We start from the raw sequence: 25,380 nt of genomic DNA, 5'->3' as shown, positions 1-25,380 counted from the left end.
AAATTGCCTTTACTCTTATACAGTTTGCTCAGACAGCTAAAAACATGTCACTACTAAGACTTAAGCATTATATTGTTACAAGCACAGACTTGTTAGAAAGTCTCTTTTAGGTTTGGGGGGGTTTCTGTTGGTTTGGGGGTTTGGTTGTTGCTTTGGAGTGGGAGTTTTGCTGGGTGTTTTTTTGTGGATTTGTTGTTGTTGTCGTCTTTTGTTTGTTTTTTAATTCCATGTGGTAAGAATAATGTTGCAGAAGTTGGTAGATGTTGAAGCAACACCAGAAAATTAGGGAGCAGCGCAGGGTCCTGTGAGGACAGCAGGTCTGGTCCTGCCTGCGCTCTGTGAGTTAAGTGATGAAATGTATATGGAAAGTGGGTTTAGGTTGGATCAGTATAATTTGCAAAAAGCAAACTGAAGCAGGATTATTTTCAGAGCAGGGGAACAGGTTGTAGTGCTGTTCATTAAATGACAGAAGTACACCCGAAACAAGCATTATTCTTGATGCATCTCCTCCAGTTCAGTAAGGGCTGAAAAGAAAGCTGGAATATTTTAAGAAGTGCATATGAGGGTGAGTGATATTTTCTAGTCATCTCTGCTCATAGACTAATTGCCTGAGGTTATCCCATGTCTGGAGTTGCACAGCAACTTCTCTCATTATGAAAATACAAGATAAGGTTAGTACAAGTCCTCATTAAATAATGGATTTACTGCATTGTGTACTCTTTAGATTTGTTGTGATCAATGAATCGGATGGCTCAAAAGACCATCAGTAATATTTTTTCAATTTGCAATGAACAGATTAGTACAGAGTGCTCACTTCTGGCTTTAAAATAAGACACACATGTGGATGCTGACTGACATATCCGCTTGGTCATACTGCCAGAAACGTGGAGGTAAGACAGCAGAGAGTAAAATCAATATAAGAAAACTTAGAAAGTTGTAAAAGTATTCCTCAGTTTTAAGTATAAATCATAGAACTATTAGTTTTCAGTACCAGGTTGACTTAAAATGAAGATAAAAGCATAAATAGACAAAGGCATGTTCCACATAAAATCACTAATAATACACAGTTTGTAGTGAGAAGCTACAAACACAAAGAGTTCTTACTAATAAAAAAATATCTATACAGTTGCACAGCAGTTTCCAGCACAGCCTGCCTGCCTGAGTGAGGGTCTCTGGGAACCTTAAGAAGCCTCTTAGACTTCAAGGACTTTCACCTCTTCATGCTGACAGTCATAAAGTCTGAGCTAAGTTTTCTGGTGAGTCAGAGCTGGCCAACAGCCTCACTGGGCATTTCTGTATTTCTCCCGCCGAGGCCACAGCTCAGGTGATATGCAGGGACCCATTTAGAGGAGGAGACTGAGGGGTGACTCATTCATGGGGATCAGTATGGAAAGGGGCAGTGTCAGGAGGATGGAGCCAGGCTCTTCTCGGTGACAACCAGCGACAGGACAAGGGGTAATGGGTTCAAACTGGAACACAAGAGGTTCCACGTGAGAAGAAACTTGTTCCTGGTGAGGGTGGCAGAGCCTGGCCCAGGCTGCCCAGGGAGGTTGTGGAGTCTCCTTCTCTGCAGACATTCAAACCCGCCTGGACACCTTCCTGTGGAACCTCAGCTGGGTGTTCCTGCTCCATGGGGGGATTGCACTGGATGAGCTTTCCAGGTCCCTTCCAGCCCCTGATATTCTGGGATCCTGCGATATAACTCCTTGGCTGAGGGGATAAAACCACGGCGCGAATTCGACACCTACCTGTTGAGGCGATGAGGGCAGAGCTGGAGGAAAGGGCAGAACCACCAGCCTCCTCCTGCCCCAGCCTCCCGGGGGCGGGCCCCGGCACCGACCCCCGCCCGTCTCCCCTCCCCTCAGCGCCGCTGGCCGTTGCCGGTGCCCGCCGGCTGTGAGGCGCGTGCCGGCAACGTGCCCGGGCTGAGGCGGCGGCGGCGGCGGGACAGATGGAGCCCGGCTGCGACGGACACACGGAGCCCGACGGCGCGGTGAGGAGCGCGGGGTGGCCCGGGCCGCCTCCGGGGGAGTCGCCGCGGGGAGAGCGGCGGCGGGGGGAGCGCGGCCTTCCCGCCGCAGCGGCCCGGGCGGGCGGTTGCGGCCTCACGTAACGGTGCGGCCATTTTCTGTGGTAACGCGCGCCCTTGGGCGCGGGGCTGCGGCCGCGCATCACCCTGGGAAACAGGGAGGATTCATTTTTGACCCTACAGAACTGTAAAAAGTTGGTCGTTCGTGAGGTGGGCTTAATCCTTTGTAGCGTTTGGTTGGTTGGCGGTGGATGTGTTCGACATAAAGATGAAAAACCATCAGTTGTGGTAAAGAGTGGTTGGCAAACATGGTAAATACCACATTAAAAATACTGATGAATATATATATATGCACATTGTTCGTTAAAAAAATGGTTAAAAGTGAGTTTAAAAGCCTGTAGAAACACAAATGGTTAGGCAAGTGACATGCAGTTGGCACACACTTTGTTGAGGTTTTTGTAAATACTCTTTTCTCACTGCTACACTGGCATTAAAGAGAGGAAACAATGTTGAGATTGATGTCAGAATACAGATTTCAATGTTTTAAAATTTATTGGGGTTTACTATATTGTGAGTTCACAAGTTGTGCGTTCGGTTTCTCATTCCATTTGGGGTTTGGGTGGTTGGTTTTTGGGTGTGTTTTTTGTTGTCGTTTTGGTTTTTTAAATAAGACTTTAAAATATACTTTTAAGTAACTCTTTAAACTTGTGTGGAGAAAATGAAATTTGAGATCTTTGAGGTAAGAAATATATTTTGGCTGTGGAGTCGACTGTTAGTGGTGACTTTATAGTTAAGCTCAGGTATTTCAGTGCGATACACAATGGCCAGATGATTACATGAATAGGATATTTTGTTTGCTGTGAGAGATGAAGAGGTAACCTGTTCCATCAGCCTCCAAAAGTTGTTCTCAGCAGAAAACTCTCCTACTTCTCAAGTCTATGTGAACGTAGGGATAATGATTGTTCTTGGCCTGCGAGCATTGGGTGTTTTTTTTTCAGGTTAGCAGCTATTCCAGGGTAGTGATCCCAGGAGGAGGAATGGACACTTTCTTCTCAATAGATCAGGTTAAAGACTGGTTTTTCCTCAGCCCAAAACATGTATGCTTTAGTAAATTTGGAAAGGATTGTTGTCTTCCTTAAAACTAAAAAGGCATGGGCTAAGCTGAATTTGTCTTTAAGGTATCCAAAACAGGGCTTGCAGGGCAAACAAAAGACAACTTTCTTCCTAACGCTCATTATTGATCTTCCATTCCTCACTGTACTTTAACTGTCAGTCTTCATTTTTATGTATTCTCCCAAAGATAAGGGATTTGTTTTCACCAGGGGATGCTTAAGGGCAAATATGAGAAAATACTGTCTGTGTGGACGGAGTGCTATCCTGTGGATAAGACAGAGGCAAAGTCAGGATGTAAAACACGTGGTGTAAATGAAAGGGCCGTTCTTTGAGGAGGACTGTTCAAGAGCGCTTAATTTTCTGCTCTAGTATTTGAGAAGCTAGAAGATGCAGATACCGCAGGAAGTGAAAGAACTTTCTAGCGGATACAGGAGCTATTTTAAAAATATGCTTGCAAATTGTAAGGGTTGTGCAATGGTAAGAAAAAAACACTTTTTTTAAAAAATGAAATGTTGGAGGCTGAGTCTCCTACTTAAAGTTTTCTCTACCCTGCTGACAATTAGTTTTGTTACCTGCAGCAGCTGTTTGTCTTTCACTTGGGGCTCCTTCCTTAGTGGTATTGTTAGGGCACAAAAGCCCAGGCTGAAAAGAGTTTCTAGTGAGATCCAAGCCTGGATTGTCTCACAGTTTACAGGTGTAAGCATGGTGGAAGTTAAAACATCAGGCAGACTTCACTATAATAAATAATAGTTTCTATGATGTTCCCACTGTACTGCATTCTCCTCCTTTACTGGGGCAGGAGTGATCTGGTGGTTGTCTTGCAGAGAATTTGTTAGGATTGCTGTGTGCTGTGTTTGTGGGCCAAGGGAGTGTTGAATTAAAAGACTGGTTTTCAAGTGCTGTTCTCATCAGTTGTAATGGGCTTGTTGATTTTGTGTGGTGGGTGCTTGGTGTTTAGAAAATCAAGCAGAAGCTGTTGCAAAGAGTTTTGTAGATGTGTGTGAGAGTGCAGGTTGAGCTGAAAAGGTACTTTATATAGACTAAACTGAGGAGCTTCTAACAGGTATAAATTAAGCTCTGAAATAGAATTAATAATTTGGGATTCATCCAGTAAGGTACTGTCCAAAAAGAAAAACTATGATTTGGGGCTTAGGCCCCACATGTCTAATTCAGAAAGATATTAAAATAGAAGCCAAACTTCGGACTGTAGTGTATTCACTATTCAATAACTTACTGGATGGCTTAAAACTAAGCTTATGATTAAATATTTTGAACTGCATTCTGAATAAAAAGATGCGGTACACATTCAGTTGTTCAGCATTTGCTGAGCCTCCCAAAAAATTCCGTGTGTATTTTCTGTTGAAATTTTATTTTTATTTAATAGCTTATGACACGTAAGATATTGACAATATTTTCTTTCGATCAGCAGACCACAAATCAGATGCAAACGGAATCTTTATCTTCATCTCCAAACGCTGTGTCACCAGTGCCATTAAATAATCTGATCAGTGTTCCAGGGGTTGGAAGAATTACTCCAAATCGCATCTTTGTAGGAGGAATTGGTTTTAAGGTATTTCTTCCTCATTTTGGTACTAATGATTACTTATAACCCTATAAAAATCAGTAAGAAAATGCCAGACATAATCGTATGTGCATTTGTTCAGGTGATAAGGGTCCTTCACTATAATGTTCAAATCAATAGTAGAGATTAAAGCTTGGCTCTTTGTACACCTGGCTGCTAGAAGCTTTTGCCATACTGGTTCTTCAGAATTTTCTAAGAAGGTGGCTTTTGTAATCAGCTGAGCTTATGGTAGAAAAGTATGTAGAAGGTTTTTTTATTTGTGTAACACTTGGTGTAATTTTTCTTTCTTACCCCTTCAGAGGATGAGTTACATCACTGGCTCCCATGAAACATTCTTGATCTGCTTAGCTGTTTTTGTTCCCACTGATAGTATCTCTTCTGCCTTAATCCTCCAAGGCTGAGGACCTCTTGAGCACTGACTCAGATGAAGAGGAGGAAGAAGGACAATTCACTTAGACTATTTTGCATAATAAATACAAGGAATTCCAGCATCTTCTGGCTCATTTGCCTGAGCTAATTTGGATGGAGCTGTTCATAATTGGAGAGATGTTGTGCAATATCTTCAGTATATTTGGGCTTTAGCAAAAAGGCACAGTAGCTTTTTGCATTAGTAGTAAGCAAATTCCTAGGGCTGTAAAAAGACCTGTCTCATGCTGTTCTTTCTTCACCACAGTTTCAAAACTTAACACACTTCTCTGCATAACATACCAATATTCTTGTTAATTGTCATATTTATTGTTCTTTGTGAAGCATCCCGTGACTTTTTGATTCGGTCACTGATACATCAAAATAAATTGTGAATTGTGAATCTTAATTTCAACAACAAAGGGATTGTATTTGTATCTGTAAGTATAAAGAAGTTGGATTTTGTTGGGAAAGGAAATAGAAGAGAGAAAACCTCTGTAGACACTTGAGCTACTGTTGCATTTCCTATGACTGTTGATAAATTTCTGGTCATAGGAGATATATATCAGTCTTGGATTGTTTTTAATTGGGAATCTTATGGCCAAAATGCTTTTTTTTTTTTGTAGTTTAGTGGAAATTTTTTACATATTTGACCTGTGCAGGTCCCGCAAACTGCCATTTTGAAGTCTGAAAACATTGCAGTGATGTTTCATATTGCAAACAGTGCTCTGGTGTGTAATTCACAGAAACTAAAATTCAGATCTAGTAAACCTGCTTCAGTGGTCTGATGCAAATCCCGCTAAAAGAGGAATTTTAATGTTATTAGTGGCTTTCTAGCGTTATTGCTGAATATGAAAATGCAACAATTAAACAGAGATGCCGTTCTCTTGCTACGAGGCTCATAGGTGCTCATTCTCTCTTCCTCTCCAGGGTTGTAATTAGTTTGTAGCAAACTTTGTCCAAACTATATCCATTAAAAGTCTTGTGGTAAATATTAATTGAATAACTATGAAAACCAATTTTTCTTGTCTCCTCTCTTGATTTACCATACTAGACTAAAGAAAGTGATCTGAGGAAGTTTTTTGCTCAGTATGGCAGTGTGAAAGAAGTGAAGATAGTAAATGACAGAGCTGGAGTATCAAAAGGGTTGGTATAGTAGAATAAGCATAGTGTGGGTGTTGAAAATAACAAAGCTGACTGACTATAGTAAATTTGATTATAATTTTTGTAGTTGGAGTATTAATTTTATGTCGTTGTTCCCAGTTATTCCATGTGCACAAGAATCTGCTCTTGCCATTGAACATCTACGTATAAATGGCTCTGTAATTAGTATAACTGTCAAACTCTCTAGTCCTGTTATTGTAAGATGAAGCTGTGTGCCACTAGGGAAAAATCGATAGTCCTTTCAGGTTTTTCAATGTCAATGATAATTTATTACAATAATAATCTTAAAAAGATAGATTAAACATACTTATTTCTACTACTGAAAGACAATGGGGAAAGGAACCTAAGGATGGAGCAAGAGGTGAGATACACTTGGTTGTGTTGGAGTGCATGGCAATAACAGAGATTTTGTGTGAAAGCCTGTTGGATTTGTTGGAATATGTAGAGGAGTTGTGGAGAAAGGGGCGTACTGTGTCACGAAGTATGAGAACACCCTTGATCACCACAAAAATCTTGTTTGATGCTAGTAATTTTCAGAATGATGAGTAATTTGCAGATAAACACTATCTCTGCATTGCTGCTTTTTCTGAGAATTTGATTTAATATCGTGGATAGCGCTTGTGGAAGCGTGGAGCATTCACAGTTGTCTCTGAAGTATGTGGGAGCTGTGCTGTGCAGTATAATAAAAATATCCCAAGTGTCTTATCTTGGACACCTGTAATGAACGAGGAGAGCTTCAAATCAAAATGCTTGTTTAGTAGCAGTGAAGGAACTAAAGAGCTGTGCTGAGTAACAAAGACGATACAGAGAGTTTTGCACAGCTCTCTATGTGGGCTATGCATTCACTGCACAGAGCAGTAATATATTACCGTGTACTTAAATATATTAATAAACAGACCGTAACAGGGATGTTAAATTAAGGTTAGTTGCTACTACAGTCTTTATTTCTGCAATTTATTATTTTTTCCATTAGTTTTCCTTTTAGTGTCACTTGTCCTATACATCAAGTAATAATGTGCAAGGCATGTAAATATGGATAGCAGAGGTTTAACATCTGGTTTTTTTGTTTAGGTATGGCTTTGTTACTTTTGAAACCCAAGAAGATGCGCAGAAGATTTTACAAGAGGTAAGTGATAGTCCCCATTATGATTATCTCTTAAATGAAATACTTCATTATGTAGTAGACACTAAGTAGCCATGGTCGTCTGGTCCTCTTCAATTTGTCAGCTTGCACTTGAAGATCTGTTAAGTTTGGTCTCTGCAGTTAAGAAGATGGCTTAGAGAGATCTAAGATAAGATTCATACTGAGACCTGCTGGAACTAGGGAAGGGGAGCTTCCAGTTCATAGAGCTCTTGACTTTGACATACAGTCTTTACTTTCCTAGTCTATATGTGCTCTGTAGTACATGTAGAGCTATAAAGACTTTATCCTTCACAATTGCTTTTGTTTGCTTTACTAGAAAAAGATTTTATGGCGAGTTGGGAAAGATAGCTGCTGTCTTTTATTCTGATATGTTTGTCAGAGCTGATGTAATTATTTTCAGGAATAGTTAGATTCACTTGAAGTCTTAACTGATGAAGCTCGCTTTATGTTATGTAATTTTTTGCTTCTCCTTTTAGCTAATTACTGTCTTGATGCTTCTTGTAGAACCTCCTTTGAGACACGGTTACCTCTTCAGCTGTGTGTTAGCTCTTTGGTTTGTTTTGTATTGGTTTTAAATATGTGCTTCGTGTTCTGGTTGGAATGTCTGTCAGTCGGAATCTTTGCAGGCATGTGAAAATATCTGGGGGGAATGGGACGCAAAACCCACGCAGGAAATAGTACCCAAGACTTGCAAATTGCCTGCTCCCTAACGTAAAGCCGGTTAAAATGATCAAATACTGAAAGTTGGTTGGAAAATAATATATTAAAATTCAAAATAAGAATTGGGACACTTTCAAAGAAATTTTCAGAGTGTTTTTGAGAAATATGGTTATGTGGTGCCAGAAGAGCATGCAGACAGGAACTTCTTGAGTCAAGTATTTTTCTCCCCCCTCATTTTTTGGTTTTATTTCTGTGAACCAGGAAGAATATCAGTGGTACTGAGTACCGTTGGGAAACTGGCTTAGGATTTTTGCCTCTGGTGTAGCTGAAAGGCTGTTCCATGTAAGGTCTTACTGGTATCTCATTCAATGATACTAATGCATTATTTGTCTACTATAAGTGCTTGAATTTAGGTGCTCTGCAATTCTATTTTCTTTTTCATCCTTGCATCATACTGCTATCTCATGTTCATCTTAAGATCAAGTAGCATCTTGGTCTTTCTCAGACATCTTAACTGAGAGTTTGTAGGCTTTAATAATTTGTGTATGAAATGAATGTTTTTTTTTCATTTTGTACTATTGAATTTCTTCTCACTTATATGATACTCTGATCATCCTTTGCACTGATTTTGGTTTTGCTTGTGTGGGGTTTTTTATGCTACTTTTCTATCTTGAGTAGCGTGTCCAGAAATTTCTTTGTCTATGTTGCAGTCTTCAAAAGTATTCAATTGCATTAGTAGTTAGAGCAGACCTTGAAGTTTCGCTAGGATCCTCTTTCCGGTCATGTGCTATAAATACTAATGCTCCCTCTTCCCATCTTTCCGAAGTATAAAAGCAGTGAACACATGAGAAAGTTAAAACTAAAAAAGACCTGCTGACAGATACAGGTATCAGCTCTTAGTCAAGAGGTTCCATGGGTAATAAGTAATATTTGAAATGACTCATGATTAATTTTGTGGATGTGGAAGCTCTGGTTAGGATAGAAAAGGAATTAGCATAGGTTTTGGTGGTTTTGAGATGCACTGTAAATAAAAAGCCGGAGAGAGTAAAACAAGCACCTTGTCTACTTCTGATTTTTTCTTTCTTGGATGCCTAGATATGTGTAGAAAATACACGTACTGAATGTCTTTTTCCTTCATTCTAGGCTAAAAACCTTAATTATAGGGATAAGAAATTGGATATTGGCCCAGCAATAAGAAAACAACATATACGAGGTTCTGGTATGTATTTTTATTTACATTTACCTGTTATGTGACATTATGGATGTTTTTTAACCAAGATGTGCCTGGTCGTGCACTGCATTAAAAAGTTATCTTTTGTTTTCTATATGACCTACACATCTAAAAAAACATTACTGGTAAGTAAACTTTAAAATATTAATTCTAGGTTCTGCTGTAGTACCAGAAGCTGGTACAATGTACTTAACTACTTCAAGTGGATATCCTTACATTTACCATAATGGAGTGGCTTATTTTGATATGCCTGAGGTTGCTTCTGTTCCACAGTCATTGCCAGTAAGTAATTTGTTTTTGTATATATGCTTTTCTGTGCACCAGGGTGAGTGCAGTGTTATGGCTGTGCCTTGTGTTTGATGTTTAAATAGCTTCCTTAGATGAGTCTGTTTATTTTGTGGTTGGTTGGTGGGGTTTTTTGTTTGGTTTTTTTTCATATTACTTAAGTTTATTGTTCTTCTGCACATGACTTTTGGTCTGATGTGCCCTGTAGTTCAGAATCAGTGTGGGCACTACCTCAGTAGAAGTTTTACTAAGGAGTTATTGGTGTTAAAACTTGGTAAACCCATTTTCAAAAGGGAGGGGATGTGGTTCAGCATTTTAATACTTTAGAACTGTTCTTAATAGAAGTGGCAATTTATGAAATTGCTGCATTAAGACTTGTAACATTTTTCTTTTTAAGTTGCGCTCTGCTTCCAGTTCACCGGTGATGGTAGCTCAACCAGTTTATCAGTCTCCTGCATACCACTATCAGGTATCTGTTTGTGCTTCAGACCATCCATGTTCCTTTTAGTCATGCAGTTCTACTTGCAGCACTGTCTCAGGTCTGTCTGTTCTTAGGAAGTAAAAAGACTGTTCAAAATAACCATAAAACAAATTTTAATTTCATCAAACACTTTCTTTTTACTAGAATACAACTTATTCTGCCTATGTAACTACATGGAAATGTAATAAAAGACAATTTTCTTTGATGCTGCTAGACAACTGGCTTAGTACCATCCTTAACTTTGATAATCTAAGCCAAACTCCTGCTCAATGCAGAGCTGTCTAGATCAGGCTTCTCAGGAATTTGTCCAGTTGAATTCTAAGTATATCCAGTGATGGAGATTCCACAACTTTTCTGTATAACTTCTTCCATATTTGTCCCTTCTCATGGTATGAGACTTTCTTCATTTTCACTAGTTAGAATTTTCAGTGCTCCAGCCTGTGTCCATTGACTCTTGTGCTTGGAACACCTCTCACAAGAATATGGCTCAGTTGTATTTGTGCCCCATACGTAGTCGTAGCCAACAATAATTATCACCTCCCACCTTTATCCTTCTCATGGATGAACAAACCCAATTCTCTCAGCATCCTGATGTGTCTGTTCTCCACTCCCTTGTGGCCCACTACTGGATTTCTGCAGTATGTCTGTGGTTTTAATGTGTATTTGAAATCATAATTATATCCAATTATATGAAAATCGTATTTCTTCGTTTTAATTAAGAATTGATTATCAATTTGAGGTGGCTTTGATTACAGTATGTTGAGAATTCTAGAATGTGCGTGCATATGTTCTTGATCACTTAAGTAATATCTTTTTTTGTTTGAATTTAGGCATCAAGCCAGTTACTTCCAAGTCAGTGGCAGTGGTCTGTTCCCCAGGTAAATACAGTTCAGAGTTGCAGCATTTTACCATTAGTTTGCATCCAGTTTAAAGGTACGGTGCACTTACCTAACAGCGAATTTCACGCTATTTGGAACACTGTTGAAATAAATATAAATTTCTATATTTTAGCAATGCATTTGCAACACTTACTGGTACAATAGAAGGCATAAAACAGCATTTACTGAAACATCAAATGCAAATCTGATGCAAAGAAAGCATCTTGCCGTCCCTCTTCCTCTGGCAAGAAGTTTGTATTAAATTAGATAGGAAGTTCTCAGAAGCAGGTAAAAACTGCCATGTTTTGCCTGATGGTTAAAATGAGTGTTAACTAGTTCATTAACCGATACCAACTGTGATTTTTCATTGGAGTTAGACCCAGACCCTTGAAACAGGAGGAAAAATTTGAAATGCCTGAGTAATTTGGAGTAGAAACTATTGGGTTTGATTCTGTACCAGGGGACCTTGATATAGAAATGGTGTCACTCAAGGCACTGGAAGAGGTTGAAGCTAAAAGGAGGATAACGTACCTGAAGCTCAAACTGTTGCGATGTGTCCTTATTGCTTTGGTACCAGCCAACCCTGTCCAGTTATGGTCAGGTCTGCTCTATTAAGAGATGTCAGTCTGCTGCTGAGTTAGAGAAATACCGTGGGGTTTATTTTAAAACAAAAATACTTGGTTTCTAATGTAACATTTTTGCACTAGAAAATGAAGCTGTGTTATGTGTCTGATCTTCAGAGTGTCAGTTTCATAAAGTTCAGGATTTATCTAATAATGCTCTCCAAAATGTGTATGAATCTGAAAAATGGACACTTTTGTTTTATCCTTCTACCTAACCTTTCTACCCACTTCCCCCTCACTTATTTTCTTTAGGTTATCAAAGATGAATTTGACACTTCCTTTTAAAGCTTTATCTTTGTTTGTAAGTAGCAAAGACTGTAAAATAAGCTTTAGTGTTCAGAGTGCATGAATCATACCATTTATGACAATAATATATTTTATTTCAGTCTCCTGCCTCTTCACCTTCATTCTTGTATCTGCAACCATCTGAAGTCGTTTATCAGCCGGTAGGGATCACCCAGGACAGTGGCTGCGTACCTACTCTTGTCCTGGTGGAAGCTGCAGTTCCCGAGGTATTTTCCTAAAAAAATTCACTTACAACTGAAGTGTTTCTCTGCAACTGAAAAACATATTCTTTTTGTTTAAGCACAGGCAGCTCAGAGCACTTATGTCAACTGTTGCTTGTACTTAACCTCACACCCATACTGATGCTGTTAAATCGTTTCAGGTGTCCTCAGGCTAGAGTATTTCTTGCAATTTTCTAGGAGGATGCTTTGATTCTGAAATATTTTAGAGTATAGAGACTAGTCAGTTAGTTTGGTTTGAAAATAACATTGAAATAAAATGGGAATCAGACTCTTTCAAATGCTGGATTAGTCTACCTCAGCCATAACAGTCTCCCGAAGCAGATATCTTTCAGTGTGAGTAGAAGCTGGTTCCTAAATATTCTGGAGATAAAAATTAATTAAGAGTAGTTGAATGACTAAATAACGGATTTTTCTCTGTTTTTTTTGCTTCTGTATCAATAGCATTTCTAATGTTCCTTAAGAGATTCTGAATGTAGAGTGAGGCTATTTCTTCTTAATTGGATATTAAAAAATCACAGTAAATAATTGGCTACAGAAAAACTTACTATACCATTGAAAATGTGTTAGGATTAATTGGTACTTTTCCTCTTTGATAATTCACTCCTCATTAACAGAAATGCCAAAATTAGAACAGTAATCAAGTATTTTTACAGAAGTTGAAGAGGGAGCAGTTAGGTAATCTGGACATCCCTAAATCCATGGGTCCAGATGGGATGCAGCCATAGGTGCTGAGGGAGCTGGCTGAGGTCATTGCTGGACCACTCTCCATCATCTTTGCCATGTCTTGGGAAACAGGAGAGGTGCCTGAGGACTGGAGGAAAGCAAATGTCACTGCGGTCTTCAAAAAGGGCAAGAAGGAGGAGCTGGGTAACTCTAGACCGGTCAGCCTCACCTCTATCCCTGGAGAACTGATGGAATGACTTATCCTTGGTGCCGTCTCAAGGCATATCAGAGATAAGAGGGTCATTAGGGGCAGTCAGCATCGCTTCACCAAGGGGAAGTCATGCTTGACCAACCTCATTGACTTTTATGAGGACATAACAAGATGGATGGATGATGGCAGAGCGGTGGATGTGATCTACCTTGACTTGAGTAAGGCATTTGACACAGTTTCCAACAGCATCCTCACAGCTAAACTGAGGGAGTGCACTCTGGATGACCGGGTAGTGAGGTGGACTGGGAACTGGCTGAAGGGAAGAAGCCAGAGAGTCGTGGTCAATGGGGCAGAGTCCAGTTGAGGCCTGGATCTAGTGCAGTGCCTCAGGGGTCAGTACTGGGGCCTGTGTTATTCAATATATTCATCAATGATTTGGACGAGGGAATAGAGTGACTGTCAGCAAGTTTGCTGATGACACCAAGCCGGGAGGAGTGGCTGACACGCCAGAGGCTGTGCTGCCATCCAGAGACCTGAACAGACTGGAGAGTTGAGCAGGGAAGAACTGAATGAAGTATAACAAGGACAAGTGTAGAGTCTTGAATCTGGGCAGGAACAACCCCAGGTTCCAGTATAAGTTGGGGAATGACCTATTAGAGAGCAGCATAGGGGAAAGGGACCTGGGGGTCCTGGGGACAGCAGGGTGAGCATGAGCCAGCACTGTGCCTCTTGTGGCCAGGAAGGCCAATGGTACCTGGGGTGGGTTAGAAGGGGGAGGTTAGTAGGTCAAGAGAAGTTCTCCTTCCCCTCTACTCTGCCCTGGTGAGACCACACCTGGAATATTGTGGCCCCTCAGTTCCAGAAGGACAGGGAACTGCTGGAGAGAGTCCAGCGCAGCCACCAAGATGCTGGAAGGAGTGGAGCATCTCCCGTGTGAGGAAAGGCTGAGGGAGCTGGGGCTCTGGAGCTTGGAGGAGACTGAGAGGTGACCTCATTAATGTTTACAGATATATAAAGGGTGAGTGTCAGGAGGATGGAACCAGGCTCTTCCTGGTGATAACCAATGGTAGGACATGGGGCAGTGGCTGCAAATTGGAATGCGAGAGGTTCCACTTAAATTTGAGAAGAAACTTCTCAGTGAGGGTAACAGAACACTGGCCCAGGCTGCCCAGGGAGGTTGTGAAGTCTCCTTCTCTGCAGACATTCAAACCCGCCTGGACACCTTCCTGTGGAACCTCATCTGGGTGTTCCTACTCCTGCGGGGGGATTGCACTGGATGAGCTTTCCAGGTCCCTTCCAATCCCTAACATTTTGTGATTCTGTGAGTATTTTATTGCTACAAGAAAAGTTCCAAAACTGGGATTTCTGACATCTTAAGTGGGAAATCCTGACGTAGCTGAGTAATATAATTTCTCTAAATAATACAAATCTTTGGTTGTTGAAGGCTTTTTCTATTTTTTTAAAGTACATAAATCTCAGTATTTATTGTGTAGTCATAAATCTTATTATCAGTGTTACTTTTACCTTTTTTGTTTCATAAATCACATATCAGTATATACAGTGAAATCTGAAATCTGTGAGCACTAAGAAAAAACATGAAATTAGTTAAGGAATATTGGGATGTAACATGCTCTCAGTTCACAGGTACTTATCTATGTGGAAATTCAGGCAATGTAAATCTCAAAGAAAAGCCTGTGTATTATTTGTATGTAAACATCTTGTAAGAGCAATAATGCTGGAAATTGCCTTTTGATATGCTAATCTATACGTTCAAACACTTCCAATTGGAGCTGAGTGAAATGGATTTGTAATAGAGAAGCGTGCTAATTCTGACAAGGAAAGTGCTTTTTGACACTGCTCTAGATAAACTGTTTTGCCAAACTTTGGTACGGTAGGGAAAACCTAGAATTAAATATTGACATTTGACTTTTAAAAAAAGAAGTAGTTTAGATAAACACAGCCCATATTTTGAAGTTTTAACTAATTAAATTAATGTGAAGGATTTGCAAAAGCATAAAACTGTGGAACAAACTTTTGGGCTCATTTTTTGTATCTTGTTTTCTTGTGTCCTAGCTGTATTCTGATCATGGCGTTCAAGCACCGTATCCCCAGCCCTATGCCCAGAATGCCATAGCTATGCCTATACCTGTGAGTATGAAACCAGGAGGTCACATACGTGCCGGAGCCTTAATGTCCCCTTCCTGAGGGGGAACAGTCAGAGAAGAGGGGTGGGGATGGAAAAGGCTTCTATTAATGGATTAATAAATAAGGAACACAAACGTTGCAGAGAAACTGATTTTTCTTCACTTCGAGCTTTGTTACAGAGCTAATAATTATTACTAATTTGGAACTATTTGGAGATACTAAAAAAAAAGCTATTTTAAAGCTTGAAGTACAAAGAGAACTGCAAACGTAAAATGTGTTTTGAGAGAAAACAGTGAAACTTGTTCAGTTATTTGAAATGGTGGTTACGGATCCTTGTCTCTCTGGATCTTGAAGTTGAATTCATTGCTTGCAGCCTTAGACAAGCACCTCATGTTGTGGGGAGGTGGCATTTTGGAACATCGACCATGAAAAACTGTCCCGGTTTGCCACCTCTGCGTGTTTTTTCTCTCCAGTTCTGATTTTTTGAATGGCCATTCGAAAATGTGATTCTTCTATGTCACCAAGTTATTGGGGGTTTTTGGGTCCCAGTTTAAGGTCCTTTTGCCTAAATTAATAAGGTTGTTAACAAATGAAATAATGTCTAAACTCGATTAGCCAGAATTTGCCTAGTAATGAAGGACTAAAGGTATCAGTAGTTTGACTTGATGTTACAGCATTACTCTTCTGTGAAAGGTGCTTACTCAACTACAACTGACAGGCTAAATGTGAATGAGTCAAAGCCGCATTATTGGCTCTTTTCTGTGTATTTTTTTCATCTTTTTAGCATTTATTTTAACAATCTTTTTTCCAGACTATTGTGTAAAAAGATTACAAAATATTTCCAGTAGAGGGGGCTGTAACATTAAATGTCATCTTCAAATGTAAAGATTCCTATTAAAAAAATAAAAGCTGAGCATGAATTCGAGAATACTAATCCTGAGTGATTCAAGAAATACTTAAAAGGGACTTGATGTAACACAGTGATCTTAATATCCAGTTTATTTTCCATTTTCTGACAGTGTATGGAAACATTAAAAGTGGTAATAGTAGTCTCGGAATCAAAACCAAGTGCATACTTACTCTTATCAAATAGAGAAACAAGCTTTTTCACCTTGAAACTTGACTTTTATTATCTTTCCTAGGCCCAAGGCTGGTATGAAGTAAGTTACAAGGTCCATCTAGAGCACAATAAGCTCTTAATTTTCTGCAGTAATTGCCACAGCACCACGCTTTGCATCATAGCAGAGGCCAAGTCATTTCCTCTTCTGCTGAGTGGTGATGTGTTCGTTTACAGCAGAATATGTGCGTGCATGGTAAAAACATGTTTGGTTGCTGTGGCATAGAAAAGAATCTGCAAATTTAGACTCTCTTATCTCCTGATATTTTTCTAGGCTTCTTCATAGCCTTAGTGATTTCACACGCAGCCAAAGCTGGTGTAACCCAGCAAGTTGTTCTGCTTTCCATACCACTCCTTTCCTGGGCTGGTAGAGGTTTTGGGGAGGCAATATGGTAAAGGCGCTCAGGGAACTGATGTAGTTAAGATGAAGCCCCACTCCTACCACCTCAAAAGAGCCAACTTAAACTTAGATTAGTTCCTCAGACCAGTTTGTCAAGCAACTGCACAAATTCTTGTACCTATACAAGAAGTTTGGGGTAGGATAGTAGAAGTAAGGATTGTGTTAGAAGCACAGATTTAAACTTGATGAAACTGAGCATGAAATAGCTAATGCTGGCCATTCCTGCACAGGAATTCTTGCTCATTCTTACCCGTTTTCTTAGAAGTCTTTTGTAACCCATAATTGAAACTGCTCTGTTCAGGTGTCAAGTAGATTCACAGGTACAGTTAAACCCTTACAAAGACTTGCTGAATTCTCATAATTTTATTCATTATAAGAGGATGCCAAATAGTTTTTTGTCAGATTTGGGTTTTTATTTATTTAGTTAGCTTCATTCAGTAGTAATTAGTAGTTCTGGAATATAATTCTTGCTTTCCACATTTCACCTTACCTTTTCACATACCAGGTTAAAGTTTCAACTATATTCCATGTGTAATGAATATTATCAGCTTGTAGGGTGTCTGTCATGGTGGCTGAGCATTCAACAATGATTTTAAAGAAGAGCAAGTGGCTGTGTCATTACCACCTGCTCCCCAGCTGTCGAAAAATACCGTCTCCAGGCTGTAGTCTTGTTAAAATACCTTAACAAATGTATTTGCTGCTTGAAAATTGTTTACATGTTTGTATATACACACGTGCATGTATATATGCATAAACTGTTGGTTTTATAAGGGGAAGTCTTGGTGTCATCATTTTGGGAAAAGTACAGTGATTTTATACTAGTACTGTGTGCTGTTGTATGATAATCTGTCTGGAACAAAACAAACCTTACAACCTGTTTTCTGTATAGGTAAGTATTTTTTTAATTGATCCATTAAGAGAAATTGAGAGAGAGAATAAACCTTTTGCTTAAAGTCAGACTCAGAAATAGGAATATAAACTTATGGTTGTTACCATATGTGAATAACAAGGCCCTGTCCATAGCTGTAGCAAGGTCTGTTGCCTGCAAAAGAGGTCTTTTCAACTCCACCCAAACCATATTTGTTAATTGGATATTAACATGGTAAAGTGCGGATAGCGTGTTCTTTTTTCTTGGGTTGTTTCTGTGTTTTCTTTACAATCTCATTTTCTATTCTGATAGTTTGTTCTCGTTCCAGTTTAGTGTTTTGTAGTGTTTGGTTTTTTCTTTTGCTTTCCGTGATCTGTATGTTCTCTCTCTTTACTTGACAGACACTATGGAATGTTCACTATTAAGCCATTTGGGCGGCTCTACTCTACCTGTCCTGATTTTCTTGTCCGGTCCTTCCCGTGTGACTGCGATCCATCCTTACCATACCAGCCAGCAGCCACGTCTTGGGAAACTTGGGGTCAGTTGTTTCATTACAATGCTTGCTGTTTACAAATTGGTAACAAAATGTGCTCAGATAGAATTTGGCATAGTCTGCAATATTATTTAGCTGCTTCCTGCATGTCTGTACATTTTCTGATAATTTTCTTATGTAAAAAAAAAAACTTCATACAATCCATGTCATTCATTCCTGGGATAATCATGTGTAATTAATTCCATAATTATTTATTTTCTAGTTCAACTTCCCAAGTTTCTGTGTGTATTTGGATTATTTTCCTTCAACAGGGAGGGAAAATTTCAGCACTTCAATGAATGATTTTTTTGTTTCTGAAGCTGTTTTTATTCCTTTATTGACACCTCAACTTTTTCCTCTTCTCTCCATATTTTGTGTGATTTTTTTACAGTGGTTTGTGTTTATGAAATAATATTCTGGCAGGTGCTTTCCCATGCTTTTTTATTGAGAAAAAGTTGCTGCTTTTAGTTGTTTACACTTCTTTAAAAAATAGTATTTTAATGAAACAAAGCTAGGGAAGGATGCGTGTTTTCCGCATGTTAAAATTTGTGTCCATGTCTTATTTGATAGACTTTGAACAGCCATGGGATTTGTAGCAGGGGCTTGCAGTTTAAGATGTGACTTGTCTGTCTGTGTGATTTATACCCAGATTTTAAAAAACGTTAGTTTTAACTCCTGGCAAACTTCTAAAGAGTAAGAGAAATAGGTTGGGACTGAGGCCCTGTGAGGCTGGTGTAACGAAAGCTGAAGTGGGCAGGGAGACCAGCACTAGATGGCTGTGTGACCTAAACATTCAGGAAAGCCATGCCCAGCGTGATGTGGAGCTGGCAGATGATGCAAAGAAACTGAAATCTCGACATTAAAGAGCAAGAAGGGAGGGAAAAAGATGACTAAGTTTAACAAAACAGAGCGATGAAAAGGCCTGAGCTGAGAAGATACGGTTAGAAAACAAAGGTAGTTTGAGTCTGTCATATGGCTTAGTAGGACTGGGAGGAAAAGACTCAGATTGGCTAAATAAAGAGAATAAAACAGGTGGGAATCCCATGAATGAGCTACAAAGCAGCTGAGATACAAAAGGAGGCTGTAAGAGCGTTGGATCTTAGGAAGAATAAACAGAATGGTACAAGTATGCTAAAAACTGCTCTTGGCACCACCTCAAATGGTCTTTTCTGGGTCTTGCTGTCCTTTTGTCAGCAGCTCAGTGGCCTCCATTGACAAGTTACTTAATCACAGTCCGTTGCCTGTTTGTTAGTTTACAAATAAGACAGCTGTCAGTTATTCAGCTCCAGATTTTAAAATCTGAGTTTTAGCTGCTAAAAAAAAAAAAAAAAGCATGATTATAAGTTCCCATAGTAATGCTTTGCTCTAATCTACATTACAGAGGATGCAAAAGTAAAAATAGAACTGGTTGACTGGTTTTGCGCTGTAACGTAGTCTAAAACAATTTTTCCTACCCAATTAGGTAATACAATTGCTATAATAACTTGACATACTTTACTAAGGCTGTATGATCAATGAACAAAAGTTCGGGGTTTTTTTCCAAGTTAATTCTGAGCTTATTCCAAGATTCCATTCTTGTAAATGAAGGAAGATGTATCTTGCCGTTATTGACTTCACCTATGCACATAATGGAAATCTGATTTTCCTTCTTGAGCTAAGTCTGTCTAGCTGATGCAATATCAAATGGCCTGTGACTTTTGGTTGAAGCATTATTAATGTAGTAAATGGGACGCACTTTGAAATAGAGGAAACAACACGGCATTTTTCCCTCTCTTTAGGAATTGAGGTCACGTTCTGTGAGAAGACATTTTTCACAACATTTGTCTGTGAGTCTGAAACATCGATACACATGAAGTCCCCATTTTCATCCTGGAAAAGATGATAGAATGGAAGATCAAATTCTTACAGCTCCTTCTTCTACAGATCGTGTAAAACAGATTTTTAGCTACCTGCTTTGTTGCCATACCTATCATGTGGAGGGTGTTCTTCCTGACGTCTAACATTTCCCTGAAAATGCTCAAGTTAAAATACCACTCCCTTTTGTAAAGAGACGCAATGAAATTTTGTCATTTGGACAGGTAAAAGCACAGGAGACCATTATTTTGTCCTGCATTTCCTTGCCTCATAGAACATAGTGTTACAGGACAAAATGATGATTTCTGATCCATGGCTTACTGTATAACTTTGGCTACTAACAGGTTGAAAACCAGTATACTTCTATTAGAGGGAAAATTTAATGTTCACTTTCTGGATTACACAAACTTAAAAGATCCATTAATTACAAAGTAAAAGGCATTTCCCCCACATACTGACTGCGGTTTAAAATCTGGTTATTTAATTCTATATGCATTTTGTTTTAACTCCGATAGAATTTTTCTCCATTTTTTTACCATCGGTATTCTCTACTTTTATAAAGTGTTCTACCTATGTGTCATTTTAGTGTGTGGGAATAATAACTTTTTAAAATAAAATGTGGGGTTTAGTTTAATAATTTCTTATCCTCATACGAGGCTGTCATTTTTCTTGCAATAAACTTGGTTTTATGGTAAGTTTTTAACTGTAGAAGAAGGCAAGAATTGACTTCTTACCATTACAAGACCATTGAACCCTTCTACTACTTTGACCTTTTCTGTTGTCTGTGCAGAACCTGGGAACTCCTTGGCAGTATGAGGAGCTGAGATGAAATGTTACTTTCTCCTCAACTGCAGGATGGCAATTTTCTTTTCTTTCCTTGCTTCTCCTCGCATTCCCCTTGGATAGGATTCCCTCTGTTTTACAGAAGTCAGATTCCTCAAAAGTTAAAATGCAGCCTCTGTAATTAATAGGAGTGCAAGTTATTGCTTATGTAGCACTGAGGTCTTTATTTGTGTAAAACATCCTTGAGCTTTTCAGGTTTTTTATCTGCTCTGTAGTAATGTGGGGATTTTATTTGTGTGTGTGTGATTGGTTTTTTTCTTTTAGTTACTCAGGGATCTTAGAGTGGGCATTATAGTCAATAAATAATTGATATGTAGATGTATTTAAGGCTGGTTCTAGCAGTCAGTAGCATTATTTTGTGTTGTACAGGAAGAGAGGTGGAATCCGGTTCTGTTCTAGTTCTGGTTTGAAATTGTTGTGCAAGGACATGCCATGTACTATATCTTGGTTCCAGGTTTCCTTGGTCACGAGTTTCTACCTTTTGCTAGGTAGAAAAATCTACACCAATAGGATTTAATAGTTTCTGTGTTTAAAAACTTGTTACCGTAGCAGCTGTGGGGGGTTGTTTTACCAATAATATATACAGCTTGCTGGATACATGGGGATCTCAGCCTGTTTTTGAATTGGGGAATACACATCTGCTGGAGATTGTTGTGGTTGTGAACCAGTCTGTGCCACTAAGAACATCTGTCCAGTTGTTCTTCAGTTTGATTTTGAGATTTCAGAATTCATCTATATAAATATATTACTCAAGTCTTGACACATGGTAACAACAATTTCCATGGAAGAATTATTACATAGTAAATAGTTTTTTAGATGAAGTCGTGTTTCTGAAGTTGCCAAAGAAAGTTTGTATGTTCTATTAGAGCCGCATTTCTTGTATCGTGAAACAAACATGCATTTGACCCAGGATTCAGGAGACCTAAGTGCTTCTTTTTGCAATTCATAATTTACTGAATGTCACTTCCCTGTTTTCCAAATGCTTTAGAGATCAAAGAAGTAAACTCTACAGCAAGTACTATATTAAAAAAAAAAAAGGGTTTAAAGGGAAGTATTTTGAAGGAATTGCTTGGGACTGTACAAATACTGTGCAGCCACTTACATGTCATCAGATCGTGGCTCTAGTCCAGATACTCACAAAATGTAGTTTATTTTCCATTAATTGGTACAGATGTAAGATTGTTGCTAATGATCTGATCCCATGGTCTTTGCTTCAAAGAACAGTTGTCTTTACTTGGATGTGAACTTGATGGTCTGGCAGGATGTTCAACATCGGGCACAGTACACCTGTGGTGTTCTGCTGCCTGTAACTCCAGTCTGGAGCTACTCTTGGTTAGGCTTCTATCACCAGGTCTTAACAAAGCTTCGCTTTGATTTGAGAGACCTAGAAGAGACCAAGACAAAGCTCGGAGTGTTGGCTTTTCTCCAGGGGCCGCAGGTTGCTGTTGAAATACTGAAGGGCTCTCCAGTGATGATGTTGCTCATCTTTGCTCAGAATGCTTGCCAAGAACAACGGCGTAACATCCATCAGTAGTAACTGAACCTTTTAGCTTCCAAGACTTGAATCCTTCCGTAGACACAGCTGAGGCACAATAACTAACTTCTGTAATTGCATTACAGGGAGACACAAATGATATGCACTGAGAAAGAACTACGTCATTTCCTCAGGTAGTGCCTAAAATTGCCTTCTCTTGACGTTCTAGTATTCATGACTTTGAATCTCTTGCACTACACAGCATTATTCTCCTGCCACTTAAAATGTCTGTAATAGCAAATTCCTGTGCATTTATACAGAAGCCATTTAGTTACCTGCAGGTATTAAGATCCTGATCCCTCTCTGATTTGGGGGGCTGGAGAAGGGGAGTGTTCTCTTTGACCTGCAGTTTCCTGTTGATAGTTGTGAGGCTTTACACATGTGCTAGGAGGGAACACAGCAGAACAGGACGGCAAATTATCATCTTTGTCTTGCCACTGCTTGTCCCATTCATGTATTAGCAAACTAAATTAATTTTCCATCTTCCACTCTCTAGAACCTAAAGACCCTACTGATACCTTCTGTTTTCTACAGAGATAGCAGTTACAGTGTTTCTGGCAACCCTTGCCTACTTAATGTTATATTTATATGGCAAAACCTTAGTTTTAACATTCTCTGTTACATAGCACTGGATTAAAAACCTGTAGACAGGCAGAAAAGTTACTGAAGTTATCTGCTTTATTTTTAGGTGTTTGATCAAGGACTATTTGCTTGCGTTAAGTAGAATTCTGGTTCGCTATCATTTTTGGTTCCTGCTGCTTCTCATCTTAAGCATCACAAGTCCATTCATCATCCCTGAAAAACTGTTTACATTTTCATATTGATTTGGCAATTCTTTGCATTCTGCTGCTCATCTTTCAAAACAGCTAATACTAAATCAGAATAAACTGCATTCCGATAGTAAATGAGCGCAATCTAGTGGGACACATGGGTCTCTTGACATGTTTTTCTCTGTTTAACATAATTCTAACATGTGAGGAGTGGTATGGTTGTAAAATAGTTTTTTATGATGAAATAGGTTTGTGTCTTTGTAATGTTGAGGTACTACAGTAGCTCCAGTTCACCTGGTGTAAAAGTTTCTTACGTTTCCTATTTATGTAAAAAATACAGTTTACATCAGTATTTTAAGGGTCCAAAATACAGTGCTGTTGTCTCGATAGATGTGTGCAGTCTTGTACACAAAGCCTTACAAGCTGTTCTGCAGAAAATCCAAATAGAAATACAGGAAGCAGAACAGTAATAGGTAGCTCTCATTTTAACCACATTTAATAATGTAGCTGAGATGTAGCAGGGAAGGGTAGGTTTGGTAAGGCCTTCTTAGACTTAGTTTGAAGACGTTTTTAACCGTAGTTTAGAGGGTATCACATGGTCGCTTTGTACCCGTGTCAGTGGAGCTGCTGCTTACCTAAGTGCCTACAGAAAGGTGAACAGAGTACCGGTTATCATATTTCCAATGGGTTTTAATCAGATAAACCAGAACATCCCGTTTCATTCCAGAGCGCGTGATTTTAGGTGCTCACACGGCCGTGCTCTTTGAGGCTGTGGCGCAGATACGGATTCCTGCAGCCTTGATGAGCGTGATACTGTGGATGTGCATAGGGAACAGCTTAATAAATTTGCAGATCTCATTTTAGAGAACTGTTAGCAAGTTTGTAAATCGGATGCTCTTTCTGTTGAAGCTACTGTAAACCAGCAATAATAAAGTTTATGTAGTTTGTAACTTCTAGGAATGTTCTGCGTCGGTAACTAAAAGTTTAATTCAGATGGGTCGTTATCTACTGTTTGGATTGTAGCTTTTGTTTATTGTGGCATTGAGGAGTTTAAATAGGGGTTTAGGAAAATGTGAAAAATGGAATTGATGAACTTTAATCATTAAACTGTGCTTTTGCAGTCGTTAAAACAAACTACTGTTGTCACCTCTGTGTTGATTATTTTTGGAATGTTAAGTTAGTATTATTTCAGAAAAGCTGTTTTTTCTGCTCAAGTTAACATGTTGTGTTCGTGTTACGTTCACAAAATTATTCCTTCAAAGGAGAAAAAAATGGGCAAAATTAAATATAACTTGCCAAACCACGGAGCCTTCAAAATGGAACACTGCTACTTTAACAAAATCTTTAAACTATAGACAAAACAGTTTAAATGAAATAATTCTACAGAAGAAAATAACTACATGTCAGTGTTTTGTTTTAACTAAGTAATAGTTCTTGAGGATGGGGATGTGAAAAATATTTCGCAACCGAATTGCAGAATTTTTCTGATGGATTTTTTTTTTTGTCATCCTGTCCCACACAAAATCTTTATATTTGCCTTGAGTAAAAAACGTAAACCTAAGAAGAAGTTCAGAGAGGAACTGTGAAATTCTAAAGTGTTGCAATTCGAGGTGATGAATATTTAGGGGGTTTTTAATGCGTTGGGTTTGTGTCCTGTGGCTGTTCAGATAGACTCAGCTTCTGGAGAAGTCTGACTAACTCAGCCTGTTTGTAACTTGCCCATTTGAGTCTGACTTTCCATGTCCGTTAAAAACGTTCTGTGTCAGTGATAACTGATCTAGAGCTGATCAGAGCGCTGATTTGAATTTTTTATGATTTAGTGGTGCTCTTTTATGCCTTTGCAACCTGCAAACCTGGGTGGTTATGACCCGAAGTGGGAAACATGTTTGGTCCAAATTATTTTATGTTTTGGCTTTGTCAGAGGAACTGAGAGTTATCCCTTCTGTTTCTTGTTAGTTGAGTCAGTTTTGGTCCTACTGAAATTTTTCTAAATAGCAATAATTTATTCTGTAGGTAATAGGTATGATTTCAAGGTACTTGTATTTCTGATGCTAACTGCTCTTTAACCTTGGGAACAGGAATGGATCTTTAAAGGCTCTGCAGCTTGTAATAGTGAATTATTCCAGGTAAACTCATCAGTTAAAATGTTGGGAGTGAATAACCTGCCCCACACGTCCAGCCAGTGATGGGTTTGGCCCAGCATGAGATGTTCTCCTCTCGAAGCCTCAGTCAGTTTGAAGTCACATCAATGAGCGGGAATCAAATTTTATAGCCCTTCTTACAAAGTCCTTTGTATATATTTTAAAATTTAAAATACTGTT

The 25,380-nt window shown here is 39.0% G+C and overlaps 1 protein-coding gene across 3 annotated transcripts; it reads left to right on the top strand.

The window, feature by feature from the left end:
* Nucleotides 1-1,894: 1,894 nt before the first annotated feature.
* On the top strand, nucleotides 1,895-24,193 carry BOLL (boule homolog, RNA binding protein). Of its 3 annotated transcripts, none has more exons than XM_065841517.2 (12): nucleotides 1,895-1,993; nucleotides 4,572-4,712; nucleotides 6,184-6,275; nucleotides 7,365-7,419; nucleotides 9,241-9,316; nucleotides 9,483-9,610; nucleotides 10,011-10,082; nucleotides 10,925-10,972; nucleotides 11,982-12,107; nucleotides 15,070-15,144; nucleotides 17,928-18,064; nucleotides 19,837-24,193. In XM_065841517.2, exons 1-11 carry the CDS (start codon nucleotides 1,952-1,954, stop codon nucleotides 17,949-17,951), a joined length of 879 nt encoding a protein of 292 aa, XP_065697589.1. In that variant the 5' UTR covers nucleotides 1,895-1,951; the 3' UTR covers nucleotides 17,952-18,064; nucleotides 19,837-24,193. The 3 variants fall into 3 exon arrangements, with proteins under 3 accessions (XP_065697589.1, XP_065697590.1, XP_065697591.1); XM_065841518.2 differs by lacking the exon at nucleotides 1,895-1,993 and adding an exon at nucleotides 2,195-2,340 and having other exon boundaries at nucleotides 4,569-4,712; XM_065841519.2 differs by lacking the exon at nucleotides 1,895-1,993 and adding an exon at nucleotides 2,196-2,340.
* The last annotated feature ends 1,187 nt before the right edge of the window (nucleotides 24,194-25,380 follow it).

The sequence above is a fragment of the Patagioenas fasciata genome, chromosome 7, assembly GCF_037038585.1.
Source record: "Patagioenas fasciata isolate bPatFas1 chromosome 7, bPatFas1.hap1, whole genome shotgun sequence".
NCBI classification, from domain to species: domain Eukaryota; kingdom Metazoa; phylum Chordata; class Aves; order Columbiformes; family Columbidae; genus Patagioenas; species Patagioenas fasciata.
Note: the sequence above shows the minus strand (reverse complement) of the source record. Positions and strands in the feature narration are given on the sequence as shown.